At 37.9% G+C, this 14,671-nt stretch overlaps 1 protein-coding gene across 1 annotated transcript in view; it reads right to left on the reverse strand.

Moving 5' to 3' along the window:
- Window positions 1-11,403, reverse strand: part of LOC122787793 (THAP domain-containing protein 5-like) — a 176,860-nt gene extending 165,457 nt beyond the window's left edge. Inside the window, exon 1 of the mRNA XM_044054734.1 lies at window positions 11,210-11,403. Within this exon, the coding sequence (XP_043910669.1) occupies window positions 11,210-11,292 (83 nt within the window). The 5' untranslated portion in view covers window positions 11,293-11,403. The remainder of the gene's footprint in view (window positions 1-11,209) is intronic.
- Window positions 11,404-14,671: the final 3,268 nt, after the last annotated feature.

Genomic DNA, 14,671 nt, shown 5'->3' on the forward strand with positions numbered 1-14,671 from the left:
CAGCTCGACGTTCAACCTTTAACGAAGGCACGCACATTTACGCATGTCTTTCGAACGCCCACCCAACCATGGGGAGGACATGCAGACTCCACTTAACAGGTACAGTAAGGCAGACAAATACAGCAGACACAGTGCAGTTTAGTTTACAGTATTACATTTTAAATAAGCAGAACACAATAAAAAGTGCAGTAAATAGTATAATAAAGCAAAAAAAAAAAAAAAAAGGCAACTTATGTTTTTTTTTTCTGAAGCTCAGAAGCCTCTAGTCGTCTGGTATCTCAGCTCAGAGTTTTGGCTGGTAGCCCACCTCAGTTCATCTTGGTTCAAACAAGCAGAAACCTGCTCAGACGCAGGGCTTAAATACCAAAAACTAAAAACTTAAAAAAAAAAAACCTCAAAACAACCAATGAGGGTGCTTACTCCATGCCCTAGACCAATCACCCTTCACAAGACAGGTTCCAATCAGCACACTTCTCTCACAAGGGTGCAGAAGGGCCCTTGAGTTAAATAATAGGATTTGTGTTAACATGAATTTTCTAAAGGAAATAAACTCTGAAAATCAAATGTATATCATTTAGCAACTTCAGCCCCAATTACTGTCCCGAAACCATTAGCACTAAGGGACCAAAAATAAAGCAAATATCCAGATATTTTTATAAAAATTATACATTTTGAATGTAAAATGCTTATTCTAACACCACTTACATATACTACAACAACTTTGAAACATTAGGTGGAGGAACTATGTTTACATCAAAAATATATAAAAAATAATATAGTAATAAACTATAAATAAGTAAGTAGAACACAACAATTTTACAGACAGCCCATTCTCTAAGCACAATAATGCCATCCAGGGTGTGTGTTATTGTGTAAACAACTCCCTTCCACAATAACACACACCCAGTCGAGCATTATTGCTTGCTTATTTTTGCGGGGGTGGGGGAAACTCTCTGGTGTCTCCACACATCTGCTTCTCCCAAGTGTACTAACTTTGGAGCATACCAATTTGAATAAGGAGAAACTTGCCTACCTCCAAAATGCTATGGTTTTGTTGAAACCTCATTGAGCTAGTCATGTACAGATGAATTTAAACCTATTCAACAACATACTGAAAGTAAACTCTATTAAAATAAATCAGTTTCTGTTATAAATAAAGGTACATATTACTAAGTGCCACACAAACAGCTTTTTAAATAAGAATAAGAAACACAAACAGGGTTACTCTGACGAAGGTGGCTTTGAAAACTGAAGTCTTCTGTCAATGTGGCTTACATTCTGTTAACCACATGCAACAATTACTCTAATACTAGTTAACTAGCTACCAAGCAAGTCAGATGGAAGTCAGGGCAACTGACAAAATGGATATGTTTTATAATTTTCCTGTTTCCATTCCTTCGTCTGCTTTAAGACCATACTTATCAACCTGTAAGAAGTCACATTAGAATGCTGTAAAAAACGAGACACCTATTTGGTGCAACATAGAATTCTACTTGCAAACTGATGATACTCGGAACATTTTAGTATTTCATTATTTTTTAGAATTTCAACTACTACATCTTGAATAATAGTGGCAACACATGCATGTCTACAAAATACACAAAATTAGTATGGTAAGATTAACGCGCAAGAATATGCCCTACACGTCATCTCAGATTTGAAAGGAAAAATCTGAACAGATAATTTTGCTGCTACACCCTGAACAAAGGCCTGCAATTTAGCTACTTTTCTGGCTGTAGCTGGGTAACGTCTAATTATTGTGTAAAACAAGGTCTGAGCCAAACATAAATGAGGGTGATTAGAGACAGAAAAGAAGCAGTCCTTTTACAGAAGGCAAAGAAGATAACACAAATCGCATTATATGTCAATGGCATGGGAATTCAAAAGTTACTTCCTTATGTCTGGCATGAGTCATACAAAGCATTATGGGAAAGAGAAAGGGTTGAGGGGGAACAAGATCACAATGATGCATCAAGCCCCATTGGTATCCATGTTGTGGAAAACAGGCTAAAATTACAAATAAAAGCACAGAGTGATTTTGAGGTGTTAAAATAGATCAGGAAACAAAGATAGAGTGAAAAAACAGATTTGGTTAGTTCTGGGGTGGAGTTTTATTTTACTACACATACAAATAATGCATCTTTCACTATATACACTCCCCATAGATGATGCTGTCTCTGAGTAAAAAAAAAAATCAGCCTAACTGTTCTGAGCACCCTAGCCCCTCTTGGAATAAAAACATTCAAAGCCAACCCTGCCCCAGTGCTATCCTTAGCAACTAAGCAGCTCATGAAAAAAGAGAAAACAAGAAAGATCTGGACAAAAAAAATAAAACCACTCCTACTTCTCTATCATACAGACAACTAAGAAACCTAACAAAACTTATCAACTTATAAGAAAAACTACTATTCAGCTAATCAAAACATATACACTAATAATCCAAAACAGTTTCTAGTCTCAATGAAAAAAACAGTTAAATCCAGGGCAAGCTATTACAGCCAACACCAAAAACACAGAAACAAAAGGACACTACAGCCAAACATTTTAATACCCACTTTATACACACAGTACAGTCATTAACCAACCAGGTGACTAACCAAGTTCTTGATGTCCCTGAACCATCAAATAACCTCTTTCCATATTTCTCCCTCCAACCAGTTCCCACCATCATAAAATACATCAAAAAAATAAAACCTACTACTACCACCACTACCCCAGACAATCTACCTGCCGACTATCTTAAAACAGCAACAGGGGATATTGCATATCCAATTTACTTTCAGATTCAGCTTGATTTATCAGAATACAAACGATAGGCCAATTGCCATTTTGTCTCTCCTATCAAAAATATTAGAAAAATCAACCACCTAATAAGTAACCACCTTCTGCACTTCAACCCAACACAGCTTCCATCTTCATCCTAGCACAACTGAACTATTAGTTGCTGAATTTTAATACTGTCAACACCCACAGAAATGTTGGAAACCTAGTTGCCACCATCTTCATAGGCTTTTCAAAAGATTTTGATACTGTTTCCCCCCAAAAATCACTTACATAAACTCTCATCCTTAAGGCTCACCAACTCTTCATTGCAATGATTCCATAGCTATTTCCCAAACGGAGCACAGGAAGTGAAATGGAAAAAGGAATCTTCCACCTTCTTGCCAGTAGCTACTGGTGATCAACAAGGATCAACACCAGGTCCCATACTCTGAAACACATTTACCAATGGCCTCTACACTGCTAAAAAAAAAATGCTACCCTAGTTCAATACACAGATGACTTGAACCTAAACCGCTCTGCCAAATCTCCCTCTAAACTCCAAGACATTACACAATTATTCTTATCGATTGAAACATAAATCACAACTACTACTAAACCCTAAAGACTAAATTACTGTATTTACCCAAAAACACGTCTAAATCAAAACACTATTCACTATCAACTCTGCCAACACCACCATGACAGAACAAGGGCATCATGCAAAATTACTGGGTGCCATCACAGATTACGAGTTGAAATTCGACCACCATACATCACACTTTTTTTTTTTTTTTTTTTTTTTTAACAAAAAGAGTTAAAACTAGGTACACCATACAGAGTAAAAACCTTCCTCCCTGACATAGCCAGAAGACGTATAGCCTTCTGCTTTCTTACTGCCACCTCTCCTCTATGTTGCCCAAATCTTCACGTTTCACAACTGTCCATACTTGAGCAATGTTAGAATAAAATAGCCAGATCTGCAGTAAGCTATAACAACTGAACACAGCACTACACAAAATTAAGCTGATTAAAACTATCAGATCACCTAGCTCTCTCAGCTATTAGACACGGACTTCTGTATAGGACGGAAAATTGCTCAGCCCTTAACTTAACACTACCCCCAACAGAATTTTACCCTCTAGGGAAAAATCACTAATCAATATAACCGAATAATCTACTACTGCAGGTGACTCTATATTCAAACAGTGTAGCTAAACTGTGGAACCACATCCCACTACCACTGAAATCCATTCACAACACAAAGTCATTTAAAACAACTAAAACTTCACCTATCAAATCGAAGGATATGCTCCTGTATATCTCCAGGGTAAAAGCCAAGGTCATCTTCAGCTTGCCAAATTGTCAAACCATTTCTCTTCAATCAGAATCCTATGTCCCACAACCGGTCTTCACCAATACCTAAAGAATTTTACCAGCATTTCCCAGCCATATACATAGTTTTGCAACATGATCCACCCTCCCCCATCTCATATACAAGTATCTATGAACATGATTTATACCCCACCTCTTAAACTACAATGTTAACATCTTCTGTCCTACAAAATTCCTTCCTTCACCTCAATTTCTTTAAATTTCTAACACTAATCACATGATCTATTTTGACAGATCCTCTAATACACCTATACTCAGTGTTCAACATCTATTAATGCACAAGTATATTTATAATACTTTGTCGTTATTTTATATGTAATGCAATTAAATGTGCAAATATTTTTGAATGTCTGTTTAAAAAAAAAAGTTTGTAATATATTTGAGCTTTTCTCCCTGTGATTTTTTTTTTTTTTTTTTTTAACTAAACCCACTCAGACAAATCCAGTAAACAAAAGCAAAACAAAATGAAAATAAAGAAAGAAACAAACAACCGAAGACTTCACTAAAATCCTTGCCAGTACCCCATCAGATGGCCCTCTACCACCAAGAAGCAACGGCCTTCATCCACAGTTCATCTCCTTATGTAAAGGCCACATTCTTACCTCACTCAAATACTTCTTGCAATACCTGCCCCATTAAAAGAATCACCCAAAACAATAGAAAAACGCCAATGTTAGACTTATTCCAAAATCTCCCAACTCCTCAGCCATGGATTTCACATCCATCTCAATCCTTCTAACCTTTGGAAGAATATTAGAAAAGTAATTTATAACCAGCTTACACAGCACCTGCAAATATACAAAATCATATTCACACAGATTCTGGTCAGGATATACAGTGGATATAAAAAGTGTACATGCCCCTGTTAAAATGCCAGGTTTTTGTGATATAAAAAATGAGACCACAATAAATAATTTCAAAACTTTTCCCACCTTTAATGTGACCTATACAATTCAACTGAAAAACAAATCTGTTAGGGGAAAAATATAAAAAATAAAAAAACATACAATATGCTGTTCGCATAAGTGTGCACACCCTTAAACTAATACTTTGTTGAAGCACCTTTTGAATCAATGCTAAAAATAATGCTGTTGTAAAAGAGACAATGGAGTCTAGTTGTAAATCCATAGAGCAAAGAGTCCTTTTTAATTCTCAGTCCTGTACGGTACAAAAACTTCTTGATGCTCTCCTAGAGGTGTTCAGAGTAAACTAGATAGCTAGCTAAATTTTAATATTTTACTACTCAGATTAACTAAATGACTGTATTCCTCACTTTATGTAAAAATGTAACCATACACACATGATTTCACTATTTTTTACTGTTTCTACTGTTTTTTTCTGGAATGGCAGGGACTATTACACATTTATTTTATTTTACAGAAAACATGCTAGAAAATGGCCACTGTAAATGGATCTCCTGTAAAATGATGATGTAATTGTACTTTTCCAGGCAACCCGATAACACCATGGGGACTGGACAAATAAAGGCAACGCCCCCAACCACTCCCCCGCTGGTTTACTGGCCTTGCTAAGGAACCCTGCCCACCAAAACCAGTATAAATGTAACCACCCCCCCCCCAAAGCTAGCTAGTTCACTCTAAACATCACTAGGCGAGTATCAAGAAGTTTTTGTACCGTACAGGACTGAAAAATAAAAAGGACTCTCTGGATTTACAGCTAGACTCCAGTGTTTCTTTTACAACAGCAGCGTTCCTGTACTGCTTTATATACCACCTTGTGGTTTCATTGTGATTAACCTTATTTTTTGAAGCCTAACGATAGTCCTTCTCAGGACTGGAACTCTTATACCAAAAAAGGACTAACTCAGGGACTACAACTAACAGACTAACAAGAGCCCTTCTAAGGACTGGAATACAAACACCCAATAAAAGTCCTTAACAGGACTAACGTTGAGGACTTATACTTATTCCCAAGAAAAGTCCTTTTAAGGACTGTTACTTCTACCAAAAGCAGCAAAAAGTCCTTTTTAGGACTAAGGTGACCTCTATTCAGGGCTGACTGCAACAGTTACAGCCTTGCACGTTCGCAGCTGGACTGACCTGCTAGCTCAACCCTCATTTTGGACTGTAGCACCACCAAAAAAGTCCTTTATCATATCAGGACTAAGTGACCCCAGCACAGAACTGACAGCCATGATTCCTCAAGTGGTCACGTTTCTCGGGCTATAACACCACCAATTATTCAGCCGAAGGTAAGGTACTGGGCTCTTAGTCCGAGGTAACACAGAGTGTTCTCCATTTTAATTTTGTACCTACCCTTGAAAGGTAGGCAACACTCTCTGAGGTGGTGATCCCGATCTCTAGTCTATCCTACAACGTATATACATGTTTTTTATGTAACTTTTACACATGGGCTGAACCTAGCAATTGTCCACACAAATGTGTCCTAATCTATACAAACAAACACATTTCCTTTCAACTCCTTAACCACTGTGGACTCCAAACTATCCTGCATGCTTTATACTGATGACAATACTTTTAGGCATATCAAAACATCCAGCTGATCTCTCTCACTCCCCCCCCCCCCCCCACATTCAGAATGACATTTCACAACTTATGGACACCTCTTTCAAAAACACTCTGGTAAAGCCCCCCCCCCCCAAAAAAATAATGTTTGGTTAAATAGGCTAGTTGGGCCTCACTCAAAAAAAAATTTTGAGTTCATTCACTTCAGTCATGGACGCTGTGATGTCCCCACTCTGGGCCAGTAATCAAGGAACCTGAATCCACACCACTGGCACCAGAGAGGGACGTTCACTTGGAACAACAATGGATACATCCAGTATTTCCAGGTGCAACTCTCTGCATCAAGCACAGTTTCCCTTAAGCGCACACAGGGAACACACTCAATCCACGGGCTACTTTCTCTCTCTCTCAAAATTCCCAACAAGACTCCCCACTGGATAAATAAAAATGCTGGCAGGCAGAGTTTCAGAGGCACAAATCACTCAGGTGATGATAAACCAAAGGTGTATTTAATGATAAAAATCCACAAGAAAAACAAACAAAATGTGAGCGCTTTCATTAAACAAGTGTTAACTTCATTAGACACCATTAAAATGTAAGACAGCCATTTATATACATATAAAAAACACTCTGATTGGGTAAGCAAAGAGAGGCAGCTAGCTAATCAACACTGAGACAGAACATTAATAAACCCCTTGATGACTGTGTTACAGTTGAAACTGTTGCATCTTAAATACAACTAAAACTTGTAATTAAAAGATAAATTATTAGTCTCATACTTGTGTCATGAATGATTCTAACTAGGATAAAACTAAAACCAAAGTCATTTTTAAAATCTCATGTTAAATATTCACATAATGCTAAAATGTTTACCAAATACAAATACATACAAAAGTGCTTGTGCTTAACAACTGTTTTGAGATATTTTGTTCCTTTCTATGGCTTTTAATCTCAATACAGAAGACTCCCCACTGGCACAGCTGCAGGATTGAGTCCTCAGCCGAATGTCCAAGCCAAGTCCCCCAGCACCCTGTCTGTGAAACCAGTGCTTCATATGTCTGCTCCATGTAGCAGACACACATACTCTGGGATTTGATTTGCACACACACACACACACACACACACACACACACACACACACACACACACACACACACACACACGCACACCTGGGAAAGGATGACACGCATTTACTAGCTATGCCTCCTTCTAGCCAGACTATAAGGTAGTTACAGCCACCAGACACTCCAAAGCCAGCTACTCTAAGGCTCTTACAAGAGTACCCAATTATACTGAGTGAAATTAATATTAATACAAATTATAGTGTTTGGCAAGGAGTGGCCACAGTGTCACCAAACAAATGCGAGTATTCTCATAGGTTAAAATATTCTCTAAAGGACCAGCCACAATGAAAAGTTTAAATATATTTAATAATAAAATAAGAAAATACAGAATATCTATTTATAATAGACACCATAGTTTCAATTACAGGAAATATTAAAATAACACAGATGAACAGATTGACAGAGATATAGTAAAACAGCATTTAACTAATCTCACTATATTTTCCTGACTGATCTAAAGAATTACTATTCCCTGGTCACTTATTAGAGCAAAGCAAGATGAAGTAGGTAAGGGGTCCTTCTTTGTCAGGTTCCAAAATCAGAGTGCTCTGAGGCTTCTCTCTCGTCAGGTATTAAAATATCATTTTTGTCCTAGATTGCAGAATGACATCACATACAACTGGTCATCTGACGTCTGGCTCCCATGCTACCCCCATTTCTAGGAACTTGAACCAGAATTTAGCACACGTGTTACCATACACACAGGAAAAATCTTTGCTGAGATGTGTTATAGCATCTGGAAGCTATAAACCATAAAACACTTCCACTTCCTACAGGAGCTAATAAACCATTCTCTGGCAGTCATTTTGTTCTGACTTCAGTCAGAACTGTAAAATACAATCTTTATGGCTTAAATTAAGTAATTTAATTTCTTACCATTTTTCAAAGTTAAACACAAGACTAAATGAATAATACTTCTGAATGGATTTCTTGTACACTCACAGCTGCTAAAAATGTAAGGCAGCACTAAAAAAATCATCTAGTATTATACTAGAAGATTTATTTCATTTCATCCAGACAAAAGAAGTGCTGAAGGCATCTAACGGACATCTGCTGTATGCAGAGAGCACCAACTTTGGCAGCAGGATGCAAAGCAGAGGGAAAAAACACGCAAGTCTGAAGCAAGAATCTGTCAGATCAGGTTTAATCTAAAAGAATACAAAACCGCTTTCAACATCATTTATACAATCATGGATTAATCCAAAAACAATGTGAGGTACAGCCTCCAAAGCCAGTGCACATTTTGTATACTGGTTGCAACTTTGAAAGAATAATATAATTTGTATTTATACATATTTTCTGAACAAAATTTGCATAATTGTAATGTGACATTTTTAGGATATCTAACTTTTTTTCCACAAAATGCTGATTTTACGTAGAACCACATTTCTGAGAGAAAATCAGGAACAGTTGAGCAGTATGAAGGGCATTTATTTAAGTGCAACTTGATGCTTATGTAAGTTAGGTCTGTATTCGGATCTGGAGAGCAACCAAGGAAACATTGGCCTTGGCACCCTCAAATAATGCAGGGAATTAAAAAGCAAAGCTTGAGAGGTATCATGCATCATACTGCCTTTCAGCCGGGCTCTCACTTAATGAAAGAAATGGTTTGTCTTGAAGGTACAAAAGAAGATGAGAGCGTTCCTAAAACTCTTGTATGGGAATTTCTAAAACAGCCAGCATATATCCTTGCTAATACATTCAATGATTTTGAAATATTCAGATTCAAAAAAGTATCAATCATAATTGTGGTAAAATGACATTACTGTTCCTAATTTCCATTTAAGATGATGCCAAACACACGCCTCTCTAAAACAGCAGAAGCAGTGGACAAGCTATCTGCACAGGACTGGTGCACAACTACCATATGGCTAAGACAGTGGAAAAAAAGCACTTCAAATTTCACAAAATCTTTAAAATATCGCAGTAGGGATGTGGGAAGAGTATGAATATATGTCATTAAAGGTTTTATGGTCCTTCAGATATCCTGTCATCGCTTCCTAATGTCAGTGATTTCACCCAAGGATACCAACAGAATGTCACAGGTGCAAGCAATCTGTCCTTATGCTATCAGCCCAGTGCATTTGTACCGCCATTAAGAAAAATTAACTTCCAATGTTCTCCCATTTCTCACATGCTAATCTACTTCTGCTGCCCTTTTACAATGTAACTTTAACCACTTTCCCACCTAGCTCTCCATGAAACAGTATTTTTCACATGCCAATTCTTAAACTAGTTCAATCGCTTTGCTACGCACTATATAGCTCTCAACTAATCAGGAACAAACCCAGAAATAATAAGGGGCAGTTTTGAAATATTAGCACTATCAACTTCAGACACTGACAGAATAAGAAAATGTAAATTAATATATATTTTTCTAAATAAGTTTTTATAACTCACCACCTTTTCTTCAAACATCTCCAGGCTTAAGAGGGATTAAGAGTGTCAGAGCTAAAATTTCAGTCAATATCAAGGACCTCCTTGAAAATCAGGGACAACTGAGAGGCAAAACTCATTGCCCTGCCGCTCTTTTTTATAGTGGGCAATAAAGGTGATTTCATATGCATTCAGGATCATGGGTCTGGTGACTAAGCGAGCAGAGCTACTACCATGACTAATTTCAGACCTACAAATATTTTGACTTCCCTACATGGCATGTCATGAAAATAAAAATAAAGCAAAAAATTAAGCACACAATTCAAGAAGCATCACAGTTTTCAATTTTTGCTCTCAAATTCTTATCATTAGGCACAAAGTTTAACGAAGTGGCCAAATGAACCACTTTCTCTCTCTATTGCAGTAAATCAATGCTGTTTAAATCTACTGTACTCTGGTGTATTGAATTATTCGCCTCTGGCTGGACAAAGTAATATCGATACCAAGCACTGCTAAAACACTAAAATTGCTGAGCACTAAATTCATGATTTTTGTCACGTCAGGTCTGGCGAAAACAACGAAATCTGACCCATGGTCTGGACTTGAAGATGAGACGTTACAAAAACCACGGACAGCGACTGTCAAGCAACGGTGTAAGTAAGAGGGAGAAAGAAGACTGAGCTTCTGCAAAAAAGACATTTTTTTCAGATACTATAATAATTTATTATTCTAATAGTCAAAAACTGCTGCTTTTAAAATACACAAATGGGCTTACTCGACATAATGTGCAACAGTCTATTAAAATATGTTCCATATAGATAAAATATGACATATATTTGAACTCTATTTTACATCCCCTCTAAAACCAGGAGACATATATTGTACACGTTAACAGTGTCACCGCAGAATTTAGTGAAGCTACATAAAACGTTATCATTTTGATTTTACAACACCTCCAAACCAAACCGTCCTAACCAGTTCGAACTCCCTAATTAGGCTTCCAATATTACCAGCTAACAGAAGGTTCGCAACCTTAGGGGGCGAACACTAGCATGAGTGTTTACTTACTTATAAAAGCTTATTTTCTTATTGTTTGAATCTAACTGTCCTGCATGACTTGAACAGTTAGTGGCAGCGCAGCGTTTCGGCATTTTTGTTGGAAAGCAACTACCATACAAAAGTCCTTTTAATTACTGTAATGTCAAGTTGTATTAGAACTCTCTGGTTCGTCCAAACTACGCATGCGCCAATAAAGTAACCAACAAATCAGAACCGAATATATGACAGAAGGGAGAAAATGTTCTAAGTAGACGCCTTCTCGTCCGGCACGTTTAACGTGTCTCCATATTGTGGGTGGTTTAAAGACGCATAAGTCTGATTAGTATATTTTTACATTATCTTGTTGGGATTTATGAACTAATCTGAATGCTGTATTTACGGTTTCTAAATTAGCCATACATCATTTTGTACTCATAACACCCATTCTTTATCTCAGCGGGTATAAGCCAGTTTCGCTTATTTATTCATTATCAGATACAATCTTAACGACTACTAAACAGCGTTGCATATTGGGTACTTGCATTGAGGTTAACGGGAAGTATATCGGGATTGGTAGAATCTCCTCAAACAGTTTTTCTGCTGTTTACACTCCGTTTCCTTTGTTGCACTGTTGTGATGAGTAACGTACACACACGTAGTGTAATATATGTTTTGCGTAGTTTTTAAAGTTATTTTTTATAGAATTCTAGTGGGTAGGTGTTTATTATCCGGTTAAAATAGTAACGAAAGTTAGATGAATGTGCATGCTTTGCTATTAGGGTGTGACTGTGCTTCATTTGATTGATCTGTCCAGATCAGGGGAAAAAGAAAAACGATTTTGCCTGTCGTAACGTTCTTTGGTTTTCACAACAGTGTTGTCACACTTTTAATGCCTGGACTCTGAGTGGAGTTTCTGTTACAGAAACGTACGATTTTATGGTTGTACGGTCATGTCGCAGAGAAACTGGTTCGGATGCGCAGTAACAAACCCCAAGCATTTCGCTTTCCTTTTTTCTTGTGTATTATATGACGGGTAGTACACCGACTCAAGGAGTTAAAAGACAAACACCGTTAGTACACTAACAGAAATATTTTGTCAGAAGTAATTAAAAGTTATTATTCTCCAAATAGTAGTAGAAGAATAGTATAAAACCATAGCTTTCAACCTTCCCTCTCTAAAATGAGGAACACTAGCCCTCATAATGTGTGGAACGAATAGACAAAATGTGGAACGCATTCTAATGGCTTACGAACAGCTTCAACTAGGAAGGTCATAGGCTGGTTAAAATATGCTGGTTTTACTTGTAAAGAAGATCTTTTAATAAATTAACACATTTAATTTCTGTTTCACTTCAAAAATTCCTAACACGTAATGTGACAGACCCTTTTGATGTGGAACTTCGGGGAACATGAACTTTTTAAGACCTCAAATTAGGAGCATTCCTCGTAATGAGATGCACTTCAGAGGTATGAGCCTTGCTCCTCCTAGATTTATGATGGTCCTCAAAATGTCAGGCGTGTTTAAAAGATTCAGCATCACTAACAGTATAGTGTACGATATAACTATATTCAGTTATTAAAAGAAAGTATTCTTCCTTCTGATCGTCCTGTATTATTTTTAATTCGCAGAGGTATATTTGTTGCATAATATCGGATCTTTTGCGTAAGCATGGAAAGGTGTAGCAAAAAAAAAAAAAAAACGTTAGAAAGATGGGATGAAACCTGACTTATCTGTATACACTGAGCCCCTACACCCTACGTTTTAAAACCAGGCTTTTCATAAATTCCCAATAGTAAACTGAACACCTGAGTTTTAAAAGGGTGCATTCTGGTACCTACTTTATTATTGCTGCATCTGGAAGCTTCCTTGTTTTCAGATATATTTGTAACTGACTTGCCAGTGGGGGTCATGTTTACACTGTACGAATGCAAAGATCTGCATAGTTCATAGTGCTTAATGAAGTCAGGTTGTGTACAAGAGATAACAGAAGTACATTGGGTAAAATAAAAATATGGTTATAGCTTATATTTATTTTACTTATTTGCATTTGTTTACCGGGATAGTTCACTGGGCCAAGGTGAGCCCATTTTCAGTGGAGGCCAGGGGAGAAAAGCTTCATAAACATAAATAAGTATTATATAGTACATATAGTATAATATATGACATACAGTAACATATGTTACAAATTCATTTTATGCAAGAAGAGAGAGTTATAACTAGGTGGGTTTTAGAGAGTTTGGGCTATTGCCAGGATGGGCAATAGGGGTGGGGTTGAAGGATCAACCTTAGGTTCATAGGTTGGTACTAGGTTATTGGCCCTAGGGCCTATACAAGCCTAGCCATAACAATTCCCCTGGATATTTCATCCCTCAGTATTTACTTCCCTGGACCCCTGTCTAGCAGGGTGACTGATGTGATCCCTGGGGTGAATTTCCTGTCTCCCATCCATTCGTCAAGGTTCCTTTTGAAGAGAGCCAAGGAGACATGTATGGGCAGTCTATTCCAGAGTATGGGGAGTCTCTGTATCAGGAACCTATCCCTCCAGCATGTTTTGTTCATTGTGATGACAAGGTTTAGATCCCTGGAGCGTGTGGCTCTGAGGGTTTGGGATTTCTTGAAGTGAAGCATGTCCAACAGCTCAGGGTTTCACATGGCCTTGTATGTTAAGCAGAGATCGCCTCTGAGTAAAGGATATGCCACAGAGTATAGCTGGAGTTTTTTTTAGATGGTCAGCATAGGGCATCTGCTTTCGGTCTGTGATTCTTTTAGTGAGGTAGTTTTGTGGCCTTTCCAGCTGTTGCAGATGTCTTGTGAGGTACATACCAAATGGGGAGTTGTACTTTATAATGGGTCTAATGAGGGATGAGTACAGTGGGACAATGACATCCTTTTTTTCTGGATGAAAATCCCTTTGCGATGAGGTGTGCCACATAGAAGGATTTCCTGACTGTTGTGGTGATGTGCTTATCGAAGGTTAGACCACTGTCCACCTGTGTCCCTAAGTCTCTCATCACACCTTTGGTGTTTAGTGTACTGCCACCTATGTGGTAATTCATGGGTACATGTTTTTTCCCAAAGGGGATAACTATACATTTCTTGGCATTAAGCTTGAGCCCATGGCTCTGGCACCAAGCATCTGTTTCTGTAAGGCCATTTTGTAGAATATCCACATCATTTAGGGAGTCATCTGCAAACTTTATTAGCCAGAGTCTCTTAGTGTTGGCCTGTACTTCAGAGAAGTATATGCCAAACAAGAGCGGTCCCAGGACTTGAACCCTGAGGTACTCCACTTGTCACATGTCTGGAGCTGGATTTGGAGTCAGCCACTTTTACAGTCGGTTCTGTCAGTAAGACAGTTGGCAACCCATCGAGTGACGTAGGGATTTATGCCCAGCTTAGTTAGTTATCTATGATTCCAGAGTGGGGGATGGTGTCGAACGCCTTGGCGAGGTCCAGATAGGCTGTGTGGACTGCCTTACCCTCGTCCACAG

The sequence above is a fragment of the Protopterus annectens genome, chromosome 1.part0 (assembly GCF_019279795.1).
Source record: "Protopterus annectens isolate FY-2018-M chromosome 1.part0, PAN1.0, whole genome shotgun sequence".
Lineage (NCBI taxonomy): Eukaryota > Metazoa > Chordata > Ceratodontiformes > Protopteridae > Protopterus > Protopterus annectens.